Source organism: Athene noctua, chromosome 1 (genome assembly GCF_965140245.1).
Source record: "Athene noctua chromosome 1, bAthNoc1.hap1.1, whole genome shotgun sequence".
Taxonomy (NCBI): Eukaryota; Metazoa; Chordata; class Aves; order Strigiformes; family Strigidae; genus Athene; species Athene noctua.
Genome location: NC_134037.1, coordinates 28,864,242 through 28,889,800, shown reverse-complemented (window position 1 = coordinate 28,889,800; position 25,559 = coordinate 28,864,242). Strand labels below are relative to the sequence as shown.

The window sequence follows — 25,559 nt, the reverse complement described above, 5'->3', positions numbered from 1 at the left end:
CCCTCCTACAGGAGACAGTCCTGTACAAATTTCTCCAACTTGAGTCCTTCCCACAGGCCTGCCTCACCATGGGCTGCACCACGGGCTTCAGGGGAATCTCTGCTCCGGTGCCTGGAGCACCTCCTCCCCCTCCTCCTTCACTGACCTTGGAGAGTTGTTGCTCTCATATATTCTCAGTCCTATCATCCAGCTGCTGTTGCCCTTCACTTTGCACTTGCACAGCAACTTTTTCCTCTTCTGAAATATGTTATCCCAGAGACTCTACCACCATCACTGATGGGCTCAGCCTTGGCCAGTGGTGGGTCTGTCCTGGAGCCGGCTGGCATTGGCTGTATTGGACATGGGGGAAGCTTCTATCAGCTTCTCACAGAAACCACCCCTGTAGCCCCCGCTCCACCAAAACTTTGCCACACAAACCCAATAAAGTTGATCTTTTTAAAAATAGCTATCTTAAAATCCCTCTTGCTTTAACAAATAAAAAGAGCATGGTTGCAAAATGGATGCATCTTGACACAACATCTAAGAGGCAACAGTCTAGGATGGAGAGCACAGCTGAACTGAACTCTCATTGCTTCAGCCTCTGAGAGGTGTGGTTATTTTCTGGACAACATACTTTCTGGTATATTATTACTCTTATTAATCCCGAAATTTACAAACAGGAAAAAGTAGGTGGTAAAGCTAAGTAAAAAATTCCAAGTGATGTGGTTGTTTTCCCCCAGTATTACTATTTGGAACTTAAGTTAGCCAGGCCAGCCCAATCTTACCCACCCTGTGTAAGAGTAACATTTGACAGTATGGCCAGAATAGTTTAGACAGCATTTAGTAAAACTATTAATCAAGCTGATTTTACTGATGACAATAATAGGCCATCTGTCACTTGAGCAGTTTAATGGCTAGTCTTCTATCTCAGTGATGACAGACTGTTTTGATAAATACATTTTTTTGAGGGGCCAACTGTCTAAAGGATAGAATAAATCAACATTTATTTGACCTTAATTTCAGCCTGGCTGTCCTTTTTAACATAGGTAGAGATTTGTCAGAGTTCAGTTTCAGTGGAAGCTATGTTTGACTTCTCCTTGTGTTTACAATCATGCAGATGGGAACTCTGAAGTAAGTGCTTGTGGGTGAAGCTGGCAGGACATTTATAGCACTCTTCTAGGCCTAGCATATGCTGTCCTGCCACACGTAATATGTCTGAACATTTGCAACTGATCATGTTTACTCTCCAGAAATCATATTTTTCAGAAATACAGCTGCAAACACTTAAAGTGGTAGAGTTTGCCCTTAATATTTAGGTCACATCACAAGACCTCAGATGTGGCCTCATTTGTGCCAGTGGTAGCAGCATAACATGGCTTTCAGCTTCTGACCTGACTCCCTCTGTTATACCTGTACTCCTGGTTAGTCTGCTGATCTCTCACAACCACATCAGGAATGCCAGGTCTAGATCAATGCAGTCTCTGAAAAATACCCATTTTATTCTGGGGTATGGTAGCAGAATTCTTTTTGAAATGTGTTCAAGATACACTAAGGATATAGAAATCTCCAAGAGAAGTTGCTGTATTTTTCTTCATAAAGCAGAAGTCTTTAAAATACAACACAGAAACTGGTATAACCATATAGCCTGTATATTTGGAAAGCAAAGTTCATGTAATTCTACTGCATCTATAGCTATGCTGAGGTTAATAGATATGCGAACCAAGGAAAGAAGGTTCCTGACTTAGTTATATGGTAGTATGCAGAACAAAATATTTTTTTTGCGTTTTTCTTTTCTGTGTGCCATGTATATGTAATATTCTCCCTTCTCCCTTATTGTGCAGGTTCCCAGATCTCTTCCCTGTGAACAAATTTGCTTAGAGTGCAGCACCTTGAGGCGACACGGCTTGTTAAATAGTCTTGTGTTCAGTGTTGCCGCTCTTGTCTTTCTTTGCATAGAAAACTATGAAAAAACCAGACATAAAACACAGAACTACTGTTATCTGTATAGTGACAGTGTTCCTTAAGGATCCTGTTCTTGGAACAAATGCCTGGCTGCCAACCATAATAATAATATAGGAAGTAATTATATTTACTTTTCAAAATGTAAATATAGTTGATGCTCATGAACTTTCAGCTTCTTCAGTACAGCTTTACACATATCACTGTCATTTTGTAAACATATATAAATGAGTAAATATTTTGAGAATGGAGGAAATTCTGAAAAATGGTGTTTTGCCTATATTTACCTGCTGCAACAAAATTTTCTTTCACTTTAGTTTACCCTTTTATGCCTCTAGCCATCTATATATTCTCATGAGAATCACTGAGGAGAGAAATATAACACCACAACTACCATATTTGAGTAAAAAATGTGAAATGAATGGTTTGTAATTAGAAACATTTTTATGATTGTATAATATAGTTAGATGAGATGCAAATTTTAAGGTATTCAAGTTCTCCTTCAAGTCTACAACAGAATCAGAAAGTAATTTTAACATAATTTCTGTACATTTAACTTGGTTAAGTTAGATCAGTCCTATCTTCCTATTTCACAGAGGAGCAGCACAGAGTGTTAGTGTTAACTGAAACAGATGATGACCACGGCCTGAGATAAGTGGAATACACCACATGTACTTGCAAATATCTTTTTCAGTGATCACAGTGATATGCTTTGCTTGATGCACTTTATGTTGATGTTAGGTCGATTTGTACCAGTTATAAGTAATAAAATTCTGTTTACTCAAGATCTATATTTTCTATCTGCATTTATATACTGAGCTATGAAATACTTCAATTAGAAACAAATCTAAAAACCCTATAGTATATCTATTGTGAAAAATATATTTCTGAAAGCATTAGTTTACTTTTTAATACACCTAGTCTGATTATTGTTGTATTTCTATTTTCAATCTCTCAGTAGATGAAAGCATAAAAATCCTTTTGTATTGCCAGTGCTCAAAAACTCATGTGTGTGGATTTAATGTTTCATAGCATACTAAATACTCATTCAAGGTTTATATTGCCTTAAAGCACACGCTGCTATAAAATAGCACTCTCTTTATAAGTAATACATTTAGAAGAAATTATTTCCACACAGTCTTTAGGAGAAAAGTGAACAGGAGACTCAGCAAACTGGTCAGTGTGAGTCTATCAATATTCTTTGTTTCAAATCTAATATTCACGCTTTTCCACTAGTCTGAGATGCCTTGATAGCAATAGGTGAACTCTGAACACTGATGGCCTGCTTTTCAGAGGTGTCAGCATTACAGTCATAAGGGAAGTAAAGGACTAGTATTTGCTCTGCAAATGATGTCTTGTGGATTTCAAAAGAATACCTTATTTCTTTGTTGAAAATTCTGACTTTGACCTATAAATACATTTATGTATAAAGTGAAATGGGTATTCAAGTGTTTTTGTTTTTTTTCTAAATAAACAGCTGATGCAGTAAGACTTTGGTAGACATATGCTATACATTGTTACTTCTTTACAAGTTTGGTTAGTTGAATTAGTTTTTTAGTGATTCTTTTTTATTGCTTCTTCTAATTTCTGAACTGTCGGAGTAGACAGGGCAGAGTCTTGCTGATGACTTTCTGGTTGCTGGAGGTACTATAACAGATGTTGGACTTTATCCCATTTGAGGAAGAGGGAGATGACAGCTTTGACAGCACAGTATTTGTTCTTTAATTGCACAGTGCTTGCTGTAAGCTCAGTGACTTTTATTTAGACTTCATTGCAGGTTTTCCTGTCAGTTATTACTTTTAGGTGTATATATTTTTAACAGACTTTATTTGCAGCCTAGGTTATCTTCTTCATTCTGACTGACAAATTATTTTAACTAAATTCAGTCCATACTGCATTTTCATCAGAATTAATTGCTATTAAGATAAATATGAGAATGATGCTGTACAGAAACAGGTAAAGACTTCTGGAACTTCAGACAGACTAGGCTGCAGCTATTCTATTATTCCCAATTGACAAAAATAAGACATGACAGCACAGTTGCTGATCCAAATCATATTGAAGTCAGTGGAGAGATTCCCATTGAATTCAGTCTGGACTGGGACCACAATAAATGCTGTAATAAACTTGGACCCACTGACCTAATGCAACTTAGAAAATAATGCCTGCTTTTCTATGTTATACAAGTAACAGTTCTCTCCCATCTAATTCTCACTGTCTGTCTGTTCCTCATGATTTCTAATTCTTAAATTTCTGTCTTCACACACTATGCAATTACATTAATTATATTAATTTTCTGTAATTATATAGTATCTTTTTTATTTTATCTACAGAGACTTACGAAAGTTGTTTGGCTTTGTTTTGGGGTTGGTTTTTTTTTTTTTTTTTCCCCGTTAGTACAATATCAAATTTAACAATTTTGGAAAATCAAGTGGAGAAAATGTGGCATACCTTGCTGCCATTTCTTTAAGACTATTTTATAGAGGCAATGTTAACAAAGGCAATTTCTTAAAAGATGTAAGGAAATATGAAAGCAGCTGTAGTTGTAAGCCTATTATGGACATGAATGTTGTGTGCTATAAATAGTTGTAAACAGTACTCAAAGTAGTCTGTTTTATGCTTGTATACTGTAGTGATCTTTTTATGGCTATGCTGACACTTTTCTTACAAATTCATATGCTGATAGAAGTTACATACCAGCATTCCTCTTCCATTGCAGCTGGTTTGTAAATTTAGAGATAGAAATACCTCTGATCAGTATACTGTATCAATTAAAAATCTCGCTACTGACTTGCTGAGCTGTATTACAATAAACAGATGCTTGTCATGTTTTAAAATGTTTCTTAATAATTTGTTAATCTTGTATAAATTAAAAAATCTGAAAGAATTGTCCTGCAGCAAACACTTGAAGGTGCAACTTTGCTGAAGAGTGCAGTAACTATCTTCTAAGCACAAAATTAGTGATAGTGCTTATTTATTTGTATTCCACAAGTGATTCCAACGAACTAGTCCAGTTTATACACAAACCCACAAATTCTTCTGAAGAGTGTAATTTCTTCTATGCATTAAAATAATTTGGGGCATTTATTGGAAATTTTCATGTAGAGACTTTATTCTTGATAATGTACTTATTAGTTATCTGTACTATAAAGTGAGCTTTAATTTCCAGATGAAGTGCTTTGGCATAAGATTATACTGTCTGTAGAGTAAGAGCTGTGACACACATTGTTCCACCTGTGGTTTTTCCCACTGAGGGAATGATCATATTCAGTTCATACTGCAGCTTCAGCCTTCAGCTGTCATGTTCTCAGCTTGGCTAAGATACAGTCTAAGAGATCTGGTATGAAACTAAGAATGAATCAGCTTGACAGTATGGATGTATACAGCACACATCAGATATCCCCTCTCGTGGTAATATGACTCAAAAATACATATAAATGTTTGCCCATTTAAATGCTTGTGCATTTAGGAGACTGGGGACCTCCACATCAGTTGCAGAGACCGAAATAGGCACGTGCTTACAAACATCACTGCCTGTTTTCTGAGTGCTAGAAACTAGATTTTCTTAGTATTAATATTGCAGTGAGCCTTTCTATAGAGATGTTTTTTCACTATTTGAACATTATAGCTATACAATTTCACTTTTAATCTATTATTAAGTGGGAAAAAGTCAGTTTAATAGAACTGATCATCATTCAAAAGCATTTCTGATAAGTTGTTCTATTATTTTGAGCAAATGATGTACAGATACATTTCAAGTTTATTAACTAGCGTACTACCACTTGGACTGAAAAGAAGACATTCTAAAAAATTACTGGACTTGATCAAGTGGAGATTTTTGAGGAGTTGAATGGACAAATCCACACAACTGTAAATTGATTCTGTATTCTTTATCAGAAATTTCTTTACTCTGAAATCTCAATCAAAAATGTTAATTGGTTGCTGAATTGGCTAAGATTAAAGAATTAAAACTATATAATCTCTGTGTGAGTGTGTGTGAATCCAGTTTGGCTCTGAGTAGCTGATCTGATTTAGAAAGTTTAGAATTTATTTAATCAATCTTTACTTTCCCTGCAAGTTTACTAAACTATGTGTTTGCTTAAGTGTTTAATCTAATTTGATCTGGTCTAATACTTCCCAGGCATAATGAGTTAATTCACACTGCTAAGAAGAGAATAACCACTAAAGATCTTGGAAGTTATATAGTAAAACTGGTATAAAATAGGCGTGCCTTAAGTGATTAATATTAATTTCCTTTGACGTGATGTTTAGAAAAGGACTCATTTGCATTCTTTTGGATCTACCTGATGTCAGTAATAATGCTTAGGGCATTCCTGAACTTGTGTGCTGATTTCATACCTTCAACAAAGGCTTTTCTGAGATAGGAGATGCTTCAAGAGAATGTTTGGACTGGTATATGTTGTGTATTGGGCTGATGTCTGCCATTTTAGTGCCAGAAAAGTTGGTGTTCATACTTCCAGTAAACAGTGTTTCACATGTGCTGATTAATCTTGAAACAGCAGCATCTCTCCATTATTCTTGCCTTACAATTTTCTTCTTAACTCCCACAGTTTTCAAGGAACACTTTTAAGACGCTATCAAATCCTTCAGTAATATAGATAACACATTGGAAATTACGTCTTTAACAAAATGGTTTTTGTATATTCTTCAGCAAAAACATTATGCCTAGGATCAGCAAAATAAATAAATAAATAAATAAATAGTGAAATACTTATGAATTTGGATGAACTTCTGACAGCCAAAGTAGACAACAGTCCCTAATGGGTGACAGTATCATCACATGGTTTTGGCCTGATTTAGGCATATATGCATCACCTTTTAATCAGAATATGATATGACAAATTATTTTAAATCATTGAAGTAACATTTTTGCAGTTTATTGGGAAGAAAGAGCAAAAAATGAAAGAAGTTCTTTTGTAAAGGAGAAAATATTTGACAACCTGTGTAGTAAACTTCCCATTTGTGGATTGTGGCAGAGGAGTTACGAGTAAGTAATATGCAAGATATTTTTTTCTCTTTGTATTTAAATATTTTGCAGCAATGCCAGCTTTATTATTTGTGTATTTGCCTATGCTGATTTTCCACTCTCACACATATTACCGAGGTAGGATATAAAATACCTCAGTTTCTAGTATCTATACTAATAAATTTAAAATATTTTTAGCAATAATAAATGGTCATTTATCCAGTAGATTTTATGCAAAAATACAAGGCATAGAACATACTCATTTGGTTCACCAGATTATAAAACTAATTTTTGCATTGCTTTCATCTATAATTCCCAGAAATTGTGTTCGAGATTATCGCCTAGCAGCTATATCATGCAAAAAGTGTCATGTATGTTAGACTATGTTAGACTGTGAAATGCATGAATACGTAATTAATATGTGCCTGTCCTAAGTCACTAATCACTGTGCTTACTGTGGTCTTTCATTTTGTCAGGTCTCAGAAGTAAGCTATGGAAAATCAAGATAGATCTGGATTTTTCTGTCATTGTTTTAACATGTGCTGCAAGATGGAAATGTTTTGAATCTTTAAATATTTGTCAGACAATAAAGTTTTAGCTCTAAGATTATAATTTGTCGTGAATAAAAGCAGAGTGTGTGTAGGGGCTTTTTTCCCATTTATGGTGTATAAGTGCAAAATTCAGACCAAGATTTTTAAACTGTAAATTAGTAATTCCATGTAGTCATGAGCGATACTATAGGAGCTAATGCTTCACGATGCAATTTCTGTTTGTGTGTGCAATTTCATATTTCATTTTTAGGCACACACATTATTGATTGTCACTGGTTTGTATCATTGCATTTTGACATAGCAGCAATATAAAGTGTGATTTGAATTTTAATAGTGTGGCTCAAGGACAAATTCCTACATACATTCAAATGTTGCTCCATAGAGTACAGGGATGTAGTGTTTCAGGCTTCCAGGGAAAGTGACCTCTTGATATGAATTATGTCTCTGTTAATGTTCATGTTTAGAGAATAATCAAAAGAAGAGACATCTGAATGCCTTTAACAGAATCCCCTGAATATTTCTATCTCCCTTTCCTAATATACTATGAACACTAGGAATTAGCATTTTAATTTAGAACTTAGGTACATATCTGCTGGGGTTTCCAGTGACTCTGAAGACCAAACAGAATCTTCCCTCAGCTCATTGCTAGACTTAGAAACAGACGGAGGCAGTAGACTATGAATGACGATGACAGAATGTAGCAGCCATGAATATGTATTATTTCAGTTGATTTCACTTAAACATTACTGTTCTATTCTGTGCTTCTCAACGTTTATGGTGAGTTACTTAACAAGTAGAAAAAGGATTACAAAAGGATATTTGACTTTCCTTCTGACCCAACTTCAACAGGGTAGTAACAGGGTAGCCAGTTTTCTTGCTAGTCATCATTCTTCAACATAAAGGACCAGCCAGAGAAAAGATTTGCTTTACCAGTGTCCAATCAGATAATGAAATACAAGGAACGCAGTGTTTATGGGATCCTGTTCTCAGGTCAAGAGTAAAAAAAAATTGACTTTAAGATTTTGACACATTTTACTCATATGGGACCAATACAGAAAAATTGCTACAGGACCAGCAAAACCAAGGTTATTGGATACACTGAGACCAAGAATAAATAAATGTACTATTGAAGTATTAACCCATTTAAGAAGGAACCTTTGACTCTTACTGCACAAATTAATTTTTATTTTAGTAACTAAATTTAATCTTAGTGATAGCTGTGAGGGTCAAGATGTGATTTTCCTTCTTTGTGCTCTGGAACAGTTTGATCCCAGTCCCTACACCAACTTTTCTTAGCTATTTCTTAAAAACAGTAAGAACTGCCAAGCAGACTCTGAGAAAAGGAATTATCACAGAACTTTTTCTCTGACAATGGATAGGAGTATGTAGAAAATTATTTTTTCACCTGTTATTTACTGCCAGATTCTGTCTCTCAGAGCTTTTGGGACTTTCTTAGCCAAAAATGCGTGCTGGCCCATCCTACTTAATAGCCAGCAATGGACCAATTTTCTAGTAATTTTACAGTCCTTTTTGGAACATGGTTTTACTGTTTTCATTTGCTACATCCTGTGACAAGTTTCACAGTATGCACCATATGGAAAAAATGCATGATTTGTTGTTAAACCTACTCACTGCTAATTTAACTGAGTGGCTTCTTACTACAGGAAAGGGAGATGGCTGAAAATTGCATTCTTCAGCATCAGTGTGACCTGTGTGAACAGTACTGCGATTCTTGTCCTGTCAGACAGATGGGCATGTTGGGTGCAAGGAGCAGAGCAGCAGTCAGTGCTCTGCAGTCCTCAGCCTGCCCTCTCTTATGTGTGCAGGGTGCACAAATTGGGTGACCCATCACAAGCTTCTGTCCATAATTTAAGTAGTGGAGAAATTTTAAGATATTTTGAAAGCATGTAACTGCTTGAATATCAGTCTGTTTGTTGTACCCAAACATGGGTCAGTTTGTTGGCTGTTAGAAGTCACTGTAAACTTTTTAGACAGATTGGATGTTGGTTTGCACAGTCTGTAAGGCTTGTGCTTGGCATTGCAGGCAGAGGGAGGGCATCGCAATGTCATCTAACAGGAGTGGGGGCTTGGGTTTTGTCTGGCCGCCTTTGGATCCACAAAGATTTGACAAGTCTGATACTATTTTGAAGGGTATCTACAAGGAACAGTGACACCAGTTTCTGCCTGTGACAGGATATACACAGTTTTAATTTTCTGTTAGTATTTCCAGCTTTCAAATTACAGTTTTCCAAGGTCTGTGTTGTTGGCAATGCAACAGGGGAGACTGTGTTCCACATTTAATGTATGTGTAGTTTACTTTTAATAACTGATTTGCCAAAAAAAGTGTTTGCAAACTCTGGTCTTATAACTGCAAAGATCTTGGTAATGCTTTTTCCTTTCCTGCTTTTAATTTAAAGCTGCTATGCTAGTCCAGTGGATGTTCATTATGTCTGTGGGAATGCTTCTTTCTATTTAGCCTATTTTTCTTTCTCATTAATTCCAATTACTCAGTAGTAGCAGATGCAGCTTCATTGAATTTCTTTTACATATATTTTGCTACATTCCCCAGTAGAAGGTTTTATCCGTTGTCTAAACTGGGTTCGTGTCTTTCATTCTATTAGGATTATCAAGGATTTGCTGTAATCTTCAAAAAAGTATCTTGACTGTTGCAGTTTTATCCAAATTATGGTATGACTTGTACTTTTTACATACCTCCAGTAAATCTCTCACATATCATCAAATATGCTTTCTCAAGTAAGGATCAGTAATACATAAACAGTCATATTTTTCAGGTGTTTAAAGGGATCATGGGAACATCTATGTAGACAGATATCTTCTGTGAATCTTCCCAGAATCAGAATCACAGAGTTTTCAGAGTGGAAGGAGCCATTTGATTGAAACATAATTCAGAGAACTCATATACACTAGAAAAAACATCTTTTTATCAGTAGTCATGACTTTTAGGTTATTTAAACCTGATCCTTCAGCTGACCCTGACTGACAGTAACTGTGCTGAATAAAGATTAGGGTCAAAATTAGCACCATTCTGGAAATCTTAAAAAGCCAATTGACTTTTTAAGACTGAAACTCTGATTAAGTTTCTCATTGTCTTTTATGAGGCTTGTGTCACTGCCTGAAAAATGAATGATCATTAGGGATAGAGTTTGAATTTTTGTTGTGTAAATGGACAACAGCCTAGAATGTGACCATCTTTTAACAAAAGTTTCTAAATGTTACTCAATGGATCTCTTTTTTAAAATTAATATAATTTAAACAAGGTAGAGTCACAGCAAAATAACCTCACCGACCATCCTCATAAAAAAGTAAAATATGAAAGCAGATAACTATCTTAATCCATAAAATAAACCATAATATTTATGGTTTATTAAGACATAAAATAAACTATGATATTCAGCACTAGTAGTAGAGAAGTTGGTAAATATTTTCCCCCAAATAGTGAGCTCTGAAATAAAAGGTCTATGCTTACCTTACATTTTACTACTTCTTCATTTTTTCAGAAGGTCTTACTGTTTAAACAGGAAGTATTGTTTTATCATAACTTTAAAAATTATTATCAATTTTAATAGAGAAAACTGATATTATTTCAGGTATTTTTGTCTTGATGTTGAAGGGGAGAATGGATAGTTTGAAAAACTGGTCCATAGTGATTTGTCCTATATAATATTTATCAGATTTGACACATGACAAAATAAGTCCAGATGTACTGTATTCAGTGAAGAGCCTGTTTAATTCAGTATGTTGAAAGAGTACAGTTTTGTATACATACCATAAGAAAATAAAAAATAATAAGTTAATTGTACTAATGTTGTCTCCATCTTCTTGGGGAATTTACTGCAAAGCAGTTTACTCATAACAGAAGCTTTTGGAAATACTGTATAATTTTGCATCTTCCAGAGGCAGAATTTTACAATAATGGGTATGTTTTCTGTAGTCTAGAAACTCCTACTTCCCATAATAGGGCTATCAGCCAGTACTGAAGAAGGAAATCCTACCAGCTGCTGAAGAGATGGGGAATATAAAGACAACAGCAGAAAATAAAGGACAGAGTAGACTAATAAATACTCATTTTAGGAATAAAATAGTTTTTGTTTTGTTTTGTTCTGGAGTAAGGGTTTGTACGTGGTTTCTTCTGCTGTTCACAAGCATAAAGTATGAGGGAGATATCCATAATACTAGCTTGAAAAAAAAAAAAAAAAAGACACTTCACAATTAATGAAAACTACAATAAAGATTGTTCCTTTTTACAGTTAAATCCATTGTATCTGCCAGATATTATCAAAGAATGGAAGATTTATTTAAATTGCTAAAAAATAGGGGTAAAATAGAATATTTATATAGCATTGTATAAATGTCATTATTGAAGCTCATCATCACAATAGAAACAAATTCATTTTGTTGGGTGTTCTGATGTTCCAGATGTGGGGGCTACAGCTGAGGAAGACTGCATTAGGAGATTTAGATGCATACCCAGATGAGCTTCATTCTGTGATGAAGCTATGAGACCCATGGCTGTTATTTCTTGCAAATAAAGCATACCCATAGCTCCTTTTACCTTCGAATATCCTAATTTATACTTGTAAGTCTTGTCGTTCCTAGCCAATGTGAAGACTGTCAGAAACTTTTCCTATCTGAGCCTATAAAGACCTATCACACCAGGCATATACAAACAAGCAAAGAACAGGGGAAAAAAAAAAAAAAAAAAAAAAGAGAGAGAATTTTTGCTCCAGAGAATGAGACATCGAGGTTTGTGGGATTTGGTCACCTAGGCATTGGCACCAAGAGCCATTTAAGATGTATGAGGGCAACTGCAACACCTGGCATGTATGACACAGTTCTTAGAGCAGACTGGCATCTTTTTCGGAGGGTAGATCAGCTGTCCCACAGCACCTTCAGTGACACCGGAGGCAATTTCAGTTGCCTACATGGCATTCAAGTGTCACTTTAGATCGTGGAGCTATCCTGCAGAGCCTCTCCAGGTACACCTAGGTAACACAGGGTGGAAGATAAATGATTAAACAGGCAAAGGAGGCTGAATAAAGGATAAAGACAGCAGTGTCTCAATCAACAAAAAATGCTTGGTTAGCTGCCAGACTGATGATCACGTTAGTTTTTAGGCAAAAACTCAGTAGGACTTGATAAAAGTGCAGTTGAGAATCTTTAGAAACTAGGTTTACTAGGCTACCTTGCTGGCTTTAAATTTCATGTGATTATAGCACTTACTGATTAAGGCTAAAATAATGAATAATATTACAGACTTTTATGGGGTAAGTGAAGACTTCCCATTTAAAGGGAAACTTCAGAGAAAGGAGGAGAGCATTCCAATGAAATGAAGGTATTTGAGAAAGATTGGTGATGCTGAAAGAACTAAGGCAGTCATAAGGCCTGCAGTAAAACTTCATTTTTAAGTATGAAAAAACATTGAATAAACCTTACATGAAATTTGATGTAAAACATGAAGAGGAACAAATTAACTAATTCAGAATTGCAAGATGATCTGACTCATATAAGAGCAGAAATCACTAAAGTGCAGTAGATGCTTTGATTTTTAAATATTCTGGATAGAAATGTAATGCTATGTTTTATTGCTATGTTTTATTTATTAAACTGCAAATATGATAAATACAAACCATTTATAATAAGTTTTCTGGAAAGACAAAAGACTATCTAGAATTACAGCCCTTTTTCTTATTTCATATGAACAAAGTGTTGCTTGATAGCTTTGCAAAGGACATCCCCAAAGGCAATTTTTTTCCGTAGACCAATGATTCATGAATTATTCCATAGCATTGATTCTGTTACTCCCAGTGGGTGGCAGTTTTCCCATTTGTAGTAGTTCCAAACATTGTGTTTCCCTTAGTGGCAGGAAAATTGCATGATGAATCTGTTTCATATTAAGTTTTGATTAAACACAGGCATCTGTGATAATTTTAGTTACAATATACTCTTGACAAAAATTACATTTTATCTTACAAATGGAGTAAAACTAGTTGCTTTGCCTCATGCTGTAAAGAATATATTTTTTGATAATTAGAGTAAGGTTTCTATGATAGTTTAGTTAGTGTTATGTCACCCTATTAAGTACTACTTCCTATTAAAAGTGCCTTATGGTGGACAAAACAGTGCTCAGATTCTGAGGATTTGTACTGCATATGAAATCTGTTTAGGGACAAGACACGTTTCCAAAGCTTGGTTTGGCTTTTGAACTCAAAGTTAGGGAAGAAACTCGGGATATCTAAACTATTTTTTATTTATTTATTTGTCTTCTGGGAAAGTGCAAATAATTTGAATTGGCATAACCAGAGATTATCCATGTAAAAGGAAGTAATAGATTGGGAATAGATAATGAGAAGGAAATTAAATTTAATTTTCTTAGGCATCCTAGAGCTGATACTACAGAAATTAGTCTTTGTAATTACTGAACCATGGAAGCTATACAGAAAAATAACTCTGGTGGGAAAAACTCATTCTCTGTGACCAAATTAGCCACTTCGTTCTCCTTCTTTTGTGCCAACTACATGTGGAGAATAACTGAAAATCTCCACCCCATGTGCTGTGGGAATCACTTACATTAGCATAAGTGTAGATTCTTTCTTAGCTGATTAAATGTCAATGAGCCATAAGAGAATTTAAGGGTCTGGACCAGCTCCCACTGAAATAAGAGCCTAAGTTCCATGTACTTCAGTAGTGCAGAGTCAATCAGAGGAAAAAAAAAAGGGGGTGTGTGTGTAAGAAGAAATATGACTTAGTTTTACAATTGTTCTTTGAGTTTTATCCTTCTTTGCCACTGATATAAAGGTAAAGTAAAATTTCTTGTATCAGCAATTTCTTTTAGCCAACAAAGTTCAACACAGCTCATCAGGACACTGTGTTTCTTCTTTTAGGTGTGCTTGTATAATGGTAAACCATTTGCTGTGTTGGATAAGTATGTGGAACTATCTTCCCTCATCCTTGCAAATAGCATAGAAATGTAGCCATTGGAAGCTTTGGTACATCCTTTCAGTATGAGAAGGTTGCTGCCTAGTGGGAGGGTTTTTTTCAGCATATATGAAATTCTGTTTTGTATTACAGGTACAGATTTGTTAGTTTTATATTTTACAGCTACAGAAATTAACTGTTTAATAATTTTACTGAGAACTCATGGACTGGTCTGGAAGTTCCTAAATGTGATGATAAATATGCCCTATTTCTCATCTCTTTATTTGTGCAAAAGATCTAAGATGGTTTTAGACAAAAGTTTAGCAAGAGTTATGTTACACAATGTGAGTAGAAGTCTCAGAATGAGACACTGTTTTCCAGTTCTTTTTATTATATTCCTTGATCTCTTCTTTTAATGATAGGTACGTTGGAATTTTGATGACCTGTAAAATGCTCAGGATGTCATTGTTAACTCATGTGCCATTGACCAATGAGCTGTTTCTGCTTGATGGGGTCATTATTAGCTAGAAGCTGGGTGTAAACTGCAAAACAATGGAACTGTCTTTTCCAAGCCAGCATTGTACAGATGTAATCCATATGGAAACTATCAGGTTATTCCTGTTGTTACATTCATGTTAATTTTTTTTTCCCACAGAATGCATTTGTTTTGGTGGTGTCTAGAACAGTCCTCTTGTTTTCACTGCAGCACATTAATTTGAATATTAGGTTAAAATGTAAAGTCTATAAACCAGATTGTTGCTGGTACAAATAAGAACAGTGTCTCTCCGATAAACTGGAATAGTTTTACTTGAGAGAAAAAACAGATTAACTGAAGGTAGAGTACAGTTTTGAGTATATATGGAGATCAGTTACATGATCACTGTAAGAAAATGGAGATATACTGTAGAGCTAAATGAGCAATGATGCTGAGGAAATGACAGATATCTTCAAGTATTTATGGAGATAGGAGCTAGCATACATGAAATATAATTACAGCTATCTCATGTGTTCTGTTACAATCACTATATTTTAGATAGGAAAATAGGATTTGTCATACTCTTGGTCCTGTTGACCAGGACTTCTGCTCTATCTTATGTAAGAAATCTTATGGATAATGAATAGTGGTTTCTTTCCCTGTGTCAGTAAGGGTTTTCAATAAAGCATTGCAGCCCTTGGTGGGCAACTGGGAGCATGTGAGTCTGCCCAGTGCCAGACATGGACTACTGGCACAAAACCACTGGGGAGTGATTGGATATTAGTGTTTCAGTGCATCCTCAGATGAAATAGCTTGAGTGTTTCCATCTGAAGCTCTTTTCTCTTATGTGTTTTTTTAAATTTTATATTTCCTGCCCATATTTTGAACCCCAATCGTATGGCAAATGTTAAATTTATGAGGATGTGGGGGGGTGTGTGTTATATATTATCTTTTGGAGAAACTATTCCATATACTTAAAAGGTTTTCTTTTTTTCCCTCAGGGAATTCCTGGAATCCCTGGAAATCAAGGAGCAAAAGGACAAAAGGTATTATTAACAGTTCAAAACACAATTAAAACCTGTGCATATATATACCCATTCCAAAGTAAGCGTTCAGTCTGCTCAGAGGAGAGTTTTCATTGTGGGGATTTAGGTCATCAAATCATGCTGCAGATGAATGGAGACATGCTCCAAATTCTTTGCGGCATGTTTGAAAATCTCCCATTAGGTTTTATTTCAGCTATTTAAGAAGGAATGACTAATTTTAAAGTAACGATGTTTATTGCATAATACTTTGTGAAATAATCCTCACTCAATAGATATGTATAATTAAAGAATATTTAAAAAATTTGTTAACTGTACATACATTAATCACAGAATTCTTCTCTTTTTGTAAAAAATACAGGGTGAAATTGGACAACCAGGTCAACCAGGAGCAAAAGGGTCACCAGGGGATACTGTAAGTTTGCAAAATGGTATTATGAACAATTAATTCTGATGCTGTCATTCTCTACTTGTAATAAGCAAACAAGCAATGGCATATACAGTAGCAATCTAGCATTTTCAGGTTGGCAAATATGATCAGACTAAATCTAATCTCTGAATCCCCCCGCAAATATTATAAACCCAGTTTTCTTTTAAAATTGATGATATCCTGACCGCACATTTGATAAACAAATCTGGAAAACACGTTAGTCTGGATTTACTTTCTGAATTAACTTTGAATTAACTTTGAAATTACTCAAGTAAATTTATTTTGAAAGTTAAGATCAACTTAAATATTGTCATAGTGTGCGATGGGTTTCTGAAGATTAATTTCAGGATGCTTTTGTGATAGTGCTCTTTTGACAAAGACTGCAAGAATAGCTGTGATCACTGAGTTCCCAAACTGCTTAAAGAGAAATTTTTATTTTGGAATGTAGGAAATTGGAAATAATTCATTCTTTTTGGACAGTCCAGCTTACCATGTCTTTGTTACTGCCTGAGTCTGTGTTCTTTATAATCCTTTAGAAATCACAGTAGTAAAATAATTGTTCTGAATGTTGATGCAAGTATATATAGACTTTAAAAATGGAAATTTTAAAGGCAAAAGGGACAGCGGCTTAAAACTAGTTTGAGAATTTTCATTAATTGGTAGGAATGTCATCATTCGTTGAACATACGCTGCCTTAAAAAACCTTTTCTATTGAGAAGTTCAACAACGTTTACATGGTTCCATTATTAATTATCCTCGCTGTTAACATGTCTTTTTGCAGTTTTCATTTTATGCTTGAGATATTTGATCTTCTTTGCTGATATATTTTATCTTCTTTACTGACTAAAATGCTTCTGACTTTCTTGAGAGATACATGGCTTAGCAACATAAATAAGCTGTTTACTGTGACTTTTTATTTAGTTAAAGAACCTATGTTTTACCCTATATTCAACCTTAAGCAGATCAATATAGACTGTTAACTGCTAGATTTAAGTAAATACTGTAGAGGATTAAGTACAGAATTAAGAGTTATGCTATTATCTCTATAGACAGCGGAGCACTAAATGTCTAAAAAGTTTTAAACTTCTAAGATATTTGTTGTTTATTCTTAATGTATATAGTCATATGGTAGTGTAAGAGATTTTATGTAGTTGTATTCAGGCTACAGAATTAGTTACACTTGTCGGGGGAAAAAATTAGATAACACTTCTTGATCTGTAGCTGAATGTCATATACAAATGTTTTATTGTGTGACGAGAAGATTGCTTGCTTTTTTTCTTGCCTTGTTGCCTCATTTTGAGATTCACTGTGTGGTGTGCTTGTAAGGGACTTGTCCACACCCAGTCTAAGTAGAAGAAACTTCAGTTTCTCAGGAAGCCAAGAAAGCAGTTCAGTGAAAATATTTAATTGGGAAATTTCAGTTTTTCTGTAGTGTTATTACTGGGATAAATATGATTACATGGGAAACTGTAAGATAGTGTTTAATTTTTTTAGCTTGGAAAATGCATTTGAAGATAAATAATCACCAAGTCCAACTCTGTCTGTGATTTTGATTTTGATAACAGCAGTGATCAGTTTTCCAATATCTGAAGTATTGGAAAATGCTTTGACAGCATTGCTTTGATAAATATGATACTAACATACAAACCCTTACAAATATTAATCTCAGAGCAATGATTCTCTTGATAATTAATTCTGCCTGAAATGAAAGGGTAAAAGGAAGTAGTAAATTAAATTATCTGAACTAAGCTGAGGGATTTGAATAGCAGCAAAAAAAGGAAAGCTCTGTATAGAGCTTCAGAAAACTCATTCGAAATAAGCAGATGGCATTCATGAAATGGAAGAAAAGTGTGAAGCTTAGACAGTGATAACTGCGTTGTAGGTACAAAAGGCACTGAGCATTTTATTCCTAAATAGGGAAGCTATGTTTAAACGTCGCAATATTATTTCTATCAGCAGCAAAAGACAAGGCTATGGCAAATAAGTTTTTAGCCCATATTTGAAGTGTGGAAATTGGGGATGAAAACTGCAAACTGTTCTCTCTGCTGCCCTTGCCATTACATTAAGCTTCTTGATATTTTGGCAACAGGTGAGAGAACATTGCTATAGGTTCTCGGGTTTTGGCAATAGTTAACAGATTGTGTTATTCAGTTTCATAACTTGTGTGTTTCTCAATTTTATCTACCCCATCTCTTTTCAAGGTCTTTCCCTATGAAAATGATTCATCAGTAATGAACTTCCTCTTGACATCCATTCCACCCGTCCCAAAAGACAAAGGAGTTTCAGATGCCACTTTGCAGTGTGAAAAGTAGAATAAAGGGAAAGAACTTATTCTGAACTTAAAGAAATCAATACTTATATCTTCAAGGTCAAATGCAGGATAGTCAGTGGCTCTCTAAAAGGGGCTTGATGGTCATTACTCAGTCATCAGAATGTCTCCTGTCACACTGCTAAGGCCATCTTACTGTCAGTATCTACCTTTCATTGCAGAACAGGACTAATCTTTTCAAGGACTTTTCTGTTCTCAGTGATTTCAGTGGTGTTTACCCATCTTGTTGTGGTAGCTTGAGCCTCATTTTGGTGGGTGACAGGAGCCTTGAAGAAAGAGAATGACAAGGATCTCAGTATAGACCTTTTGATCCTCTGCCTTTCTTGCTAAATATATAAAATCCTACTTAAGGTTACCATATTCTACAGTACATAAGGGCAGACCTGATATCAAAATTATTTGGAGCTCACCCTGCTGCATCATTACCCATTCCAAAGAGAATCCTTGTTTGGGTGGAGGTTAGCAACACGTGTTTCTGATCATCTTGGTACGTGCAGTCTTGTGTAACTACGTGTTTCTGCATGCCAGACTAACCATCTGAGTATGATGGTACCTGCTAGCCTAAGGGTCATTTATATACTAGCGCTGGAATGTTCCTCAGGATACAGCACTTCTCTGTCCAGATTTGTTACTGGTGTGTGTTTCCCTCCTAAGGCAGAAAGGGTACCCAAAACCAGGAGTCTTTTTTCTCCAGAGAAAAAGAAAATACACATTGACATACTGGAATTTGGGGCTTTAGGAGGCATTTGTTTATGGGGAGCCCAAGTTAAGGGCTCACTGTAAGCAAACAGTAACTGAAAATATGATCGATTCCATCCCTAAGCAAAGTAATGAAAGGGTTTTTCTTTTCTGGGAAGATACTGCATTTATTTTCTCAGATAACTGAGTTACATTTGAGTCTTGAACATGATATCAGACATTGTCATTCACTTCAGAATACTGAATCAGGAGTGGATGTTTTGTTCTTGATGTTATTTTAATGAATGGTGTTTTCAACAATTTTGTCTCTTTTGCATTCAACTGGAAATACAGTCTGCTTTCCTTTAGAGTTCTACACTTCTGGAGTTGAAGTCACAGAGAGAGATAATGCTTTATGGCTTTTCCATGGCTGTTTAAGGATCATCAAAAGATAAATCAGATGCAGTTTACCAGATTTTGCCTACATCTGGACAGCTAAAAGAGTTTGAGTTTGTGGATTTCTGAACTTGGTGATAAGGAGTCCCATGCTCTTCTCATACCCAGAAGATCTGACAAAAAAGGATTTAGAAAAGACTGTATGCTCCAGTTACAACACATGTGGATGCTGGATGATTCTTTATTTCTAGAAAGAGCCTGTTCTTCTCCAGTTACTCCTGGTAATAAGAGCAATATACACCTACCTGTCTAAGTGGAACATGTACTTGGTCGAAGGCTTATCTAAATCTGAATCCTCTCTATCCTTGCTATTTTTTATTACATCTTGGTGTTGAAATTTTGATTACGTACATCAGTTCAGTTAAAGTCCTTTCAGTATCTGTAACTAACTCCCACTGCCCTCTCCCTGAAAGCATGTCTATATTTTTTTCTCCCCCAATTTTATTGGGATTTTGTCATTTTATATGGGATTATTTCATGAGAGCATCTGATTTAATAGAATATGTCCATTGTGGGAAGACTTGTTTTTCACTGGCCATTTGTTCTCTTTTTTTCTGTGAAGGTTGCCTTCTCTCTCCAGTCAGAAGTTGAATAAGGTGCTTAAGGCTGAATATTAGTCTAACTTTACTTTTCAGAGAGAATATATTTGCAGACCCTTCCCAAGTTTCTATTTGATTTTACATCTGAATTGCACTTAAATCAGGTGCAAGAATTCATTTGTAATCAGTCAGGTTGTCCCTTCAAAGGGAGGAATGCTCACACACCCTGTAAATCAAGGCTTGCTGTGTGTCTGTCCAGTAGCGTACATCTATCCCATCACGAGTAAACCTCACCATTTTTAAGGTGGTCTTTTGGTTTTGATTGTGCATTTTTCGGAATGATGATATCATTGATTCCACAAAGGAGTACTAATCTTTATTTTAGCATGCTGTGATTGTGCTGAGTACTGCTTAGTCATGTGGAATCCAAATGTGATTATCACTTTAAGAAGCTGAGGAGGTTGTTAAACTGTAAATAGACTTCTCAAAAATATACAGTCTACAGATCTCATCTTCTTTCCTATTCCTTTTTTATATTTTTTCACTGTGTTTTATCGTTTTTCTTCAAAGAAAATTCAGAAGAACTAAGGGTGTGGTTTGTGTTTTCTCTTATATCTCTGTAGAAAACCACAGACAAAGGAGAGAGCCCTGAACTTGCTCTCTGAATAATGCGAGGTTTAAAAACACTTGTCTCTGGTTTCCAGATAACAGATATTATATATAGGCATATGAATGTCTGTAAATATACTGAAGAGCTCACTTCTTTTTCCATGCTTACAGTTCCTTAATAAAATATATGATCAATTAAAACCAATGCAGTCCTGGTTGGAGAGAAAGATTGAAACCTGTTTTGGGTTTTACAAATTCTGAGCTACTCTGTCACCCAATAGAGAATTTCCTGCACAATATACAGCTACTCTGCATCCACCCAGCACCTCTTCCCTTCCTGACTCTACCACAGGCATGGCCACTACATTACAGCTGTCAGAAGCCCTTTTATATAAATTGAGTGCACTGGTTGGTTTTCTTTTCATAAACTTAAAGGACTTTTTCAGCCACCTAAAGATCTTCTCTGGAAAGAATAAATTTCCTTGACAACCAGTTGTTGCAGTTGTTTATATCAAATTCAGACAAAACATTGCCTGAACTGGAAGTTCACATGTCCCTACTCCTAGTTAACACATGCACATTTGGTCTGTCACCTGTGCCACTAAGCATTTTTATTGCCTATTGCTGGAAATTTTTTCTCTGTTTCTGTCTGAGCAAAGGTGAACAAAATGCTGGAGGGAAGGCTGTATCATCAGTTATAATAAAGCCTTATGGGATTCCAAAGTGTACATATTCCAGTAATTCACCTACCATGTTTCACTCAAATTTTATTTAGATAAATAACATCTGGTTCTTGATACACTTGAAATTAATTTATTCATGTTTCCTGTCAACTTATTTAATGTCTCTTTTGTCACTGATAAAATAAGTAGGAAATTGATGCATGGGATATTTGAATACATTATATGGCATTAGGGAATTTCAACCAGAAAAGATAGTGGGATTTTCCTTGTATTAGTCATGCTGAATGTGTTTGTTCCAGAAAAAACAGATGGAAAGCTTGTGGATGGTCTATTAATACCTTGGGAAAATTCCTCAGTAACAAGTTCTTCAGTAATAACTATCCCTATTACATTGCCAACATCAGTAATTTATTAATTTGTCTGCCACATAGAGTGTTAGTTCTGGAAAATGGGGGAGTAATGATACATTTTATGTCCTTGAAGTATTCTTTATTTCTATTCAGGACCTGCTCTTCTCTTTTAATTTTACATGCCAAAGTTTTCAGACTATATTCTCAAGCTTCTCCTATATATTGCATCTGAAAGTTTTCTTCTTGCAGTATACTGATTTCATGTAGTTGTCTTCCTGTAATTTTTGAAATGAAGTAAGTTAAATATGGCCTAGTAATGAAGGTGCAAGAAATGAATCCAGAACAACTGGGTTTTATTTCTCCCTTTCCTGCAGATGTATGCCTGACCTTTAGTTACACTAAACGTATTTTCTGATTTGCCTTCTCTAGAATATATATGTTTGCAGGTTGGTGTGGATATATACACGTCTGATTGAAAAAAACCCACCCTATTCTGTATATTCTCTACACATAGTATTTCCATTTTGTATAAGTTAAATGAATGAAGGACATTTGTGATGAACATTTACCACTTCTGTAATCAAGGACTGGTGTGGGCATAAACTGGAAGTGGTCTAGTCTGGAGCTGGTATTGGGTAGGCTCTCAGTGTGTTACATAACTTGAAACACAGGGCTACACTGAGGTGGCAATGTGAAAGGAGATAGAAATCCCCCGGTCTCATTTCTCATCTCTTTCCAGTATCAGTCCCTAAACTTGTGCTTACTTTTCTCTACTGATTAATGTGCTAGTAATGAGCACAGAACATGAATCTGAGGAGAAGAAAATAATAATTTCACAATGGTTTTTGGAAAAGGAAGGTAGCTTTCAAGGAGTGCAAAAGAATTACACAATGAAGAGAGCTGTATTTCATAAGTAAGGATGTCAGTACATAACATGAAATCTGATTTAAAACAACCAAATTGAATTAAGCCTTACAGTGAAATGAAAATTAATAAAACCTTACTTTGCTGTGTAAATAAAGAGAAAAAAAAAGCGAAGAACCAGGCCTAATGTGCATGTGAATTAAGACAGTCTTAATATAATCAAGGTTAGGTTCCAAAACCAATTTAATATTTTCTTATGCTTGCTGTAACAAAGCTGGTGATGTATATAGGCCATAAGCAAATGGTTAATGGGAATACACTGTCTCTTAGGTTATGGGTGGAAACAGACCTCAGAAACTTCACTCCAGATGGAGAGGAATTGGTAATTTCTATTCCAAAACTATGAAAGAAATTACATAGGGTATAGTAAACCTTTATTTACAAAACAATAGATTACACTAGTTTAACTGTATCATCTTTAATACAATTACTGATTTTCTGTGCAAGTAAGAACAAGCAGATCTCATCTTCAAAGTTCAGGAAAGGGTTTTAAATTATTTGATATATTATATTATTAGTTATTTTAGAGAAATTGAAGTATAATAGAAGAATTTTCATGTGCAGTTGACTGAATGGGAAAAGTCTGCTACTGAGGAAAATTGGCAGCAAAGTTACTTAAATTTTAGTCTTGTGATTAATACCATTTATTTGTATTCACAGACCTGTGTCTGTGGCTTAAAGAGCAAGTTACTGTGTTTATTAATGGCAAGTTTTGGTGACCAGTACTTTCTTACGGAAGAGTAGGAAAGAAACCTGAGTTAATCTGTACTGCCTCAGTTAACAGTAAAGCACGGGTGAAATACCAGAAAATTGATGAAATGCTGAAAACCGTGGCTACAAAGAATTACTTCTTGTTCCAAATATTCTGAATTTTCTCTTGTATTTGTAAAAACAAAGCCATCCTTTTTAGTTTAAGCAGAGAATATTTATTTTTTTTTTGGCAAAACTGAGTTAAAATCAGTGTAACATTAATGTAGACATACTTTTATTTTTGATCACATATAACTTTGGAAAGAGGTCTGAGATAATGTCATGGAACTGAATAGTTCCTTACTTTTAGTACTAAATGAAAGGTAGTTGTTTTTATCTATATGAAAACAAAGTTAAATAACAATAATAACAGTAGGTGTTGAAAATAGTATCAGTTAGAATAATTGATAAAAATTGAATCTCTGACAGTTTAGATTTCCAGGCCTTATTTAATTGTTTGGCTTTCTATATTATTATTTTTTATTTTATGCTGTGTCTTAAGTATGCTCTTACAGCAGATCGTATTTCAAAGTATATATGTAAGGCCAAATAGAACAATAATATATTGTTTTTATTGACGCATGCAGTTCTAGAGTCAAAGTGAAGTGAGACGAAGTGGCGAGAAAGACATATATTAATACCAGATGTGGAAAATACTGTAAATGGGAATTCCTTCCTGGGAAGTATGATTTTTAAAAATATTTATTTTCTAACATATACTTGAGAGTAGCTTTAAACAGAAATTAAGAAAGCCAGCCATTTGATGGTTTAACTCCCTTTTAGCTCTTATGTATGGAACAAAGATAACTAAACATGTATTTATGAACACGTTTTCATGAGAGGAGTCCAAGGGACTGTTTTGGCAATGCGCTGGCTTTGTACATGTGCTGAAGTGTCATGATCTGAAATAGCAGAAGCCATTGGGTTCTTGAATGAACAGTTCAATCCTGAAGATACTGCAGAAGATGCAAAGGTGTGGTCCCAAAGTTAACTGCTCCCGATAAATCTCCACAAAGATTGCAAGAGGAGTCAAGGCATGGCAACCTTTGAGGGACACACAGTCAGAAAGAAGGAAGAGAATTACAAAATGCCACATGCACTTTCGCTGCTTCTTGGGAACCCTAAATGGAAACTAGAAACTCTTGTGTCACTTTGAATTATAGCTAAGGATATGTTAAAGATTAGATCATACGGATGGGGTTTTGAGTTGCAGAATTTTTTCTCTCAGGAGTATTTCATAACACCTCTGTGCTTTTTTCCTGCATGATTTTTTCCATTGCACGGTAGCTGTTCCTAAGGCCATAAAAGGTCTAAATAATCCACTGTGCTGTATCAGAGCTACAGCCTGTATAGTAATATGTTGAAGGACGTTATATTTCCTGTCCTGTTTATTTCACTATAGAAGTATAATACTAATAATACTAACATACTATACTGAAGCCATTATTCCTCTAGTTTACTACAGAAATGTCTCTTCCTTTTTCACAAATAAATAGGGTTTAATGGGACCGGAAGGCTCATTTGGTCTACCTGGAGCTCCTGGGCCTAAGGTAAGTGTTTGTTAGTTTGCTTGTGACTTTGATAAATGACTAATTTATAGATGACATAATGCCAGGATTTTGCAGATAATTTTTTGGTATATTGAATATTGTTCCCTATTTTACTTTATATGATAGTTCAGTCTCAAGAGAGCTTAATATAGGTCAGTAAATGGTGCCTGTCATCCCATGAGGTTTGGAGCAATTGCAGAAATGGTCATGAGACTTTGTTGCAGCTTCACGGTTCTGGAAAATGTTCTGCATTGCTGGGAGCCAGATAATTCTCAGTATACATCAGAACTTTCTGCCCATGTTACATTTATTTATATTTTAATTGTGTTAA

At 35.2% G+C, this 25,559-nt stretch overlaps 1 protein-coding gene across 1 annotated transcript in view; it reads left to right on the top strand.

Annotated features, from left to right (window-relative positions):
• The window catches only part of COL21A1 (collagen type XXI alpha 1 chain), a 111,456-nt gene that overhangs the window by 71,082 nt on the left and 14,815 nt on the right, over positions 1–25,559 (top strand). The window contains exons 18-20 of the mRNA XM_074922489.1: positions 15,889–15,933; positions 16,292–16,345; positions 25,175–25,228. Of these exons, the coding sequence (XP_074778590.1) occupies positions 15,889–15,933; positions 16,292–16,345; positions 25,175–25,228 (153 nt within the window). The remainder of the gene's footprint in view (positions 1–15,888; positions 15,934–16,291; positions 16,346–25,174; positions 25,229–25,559) is intronic.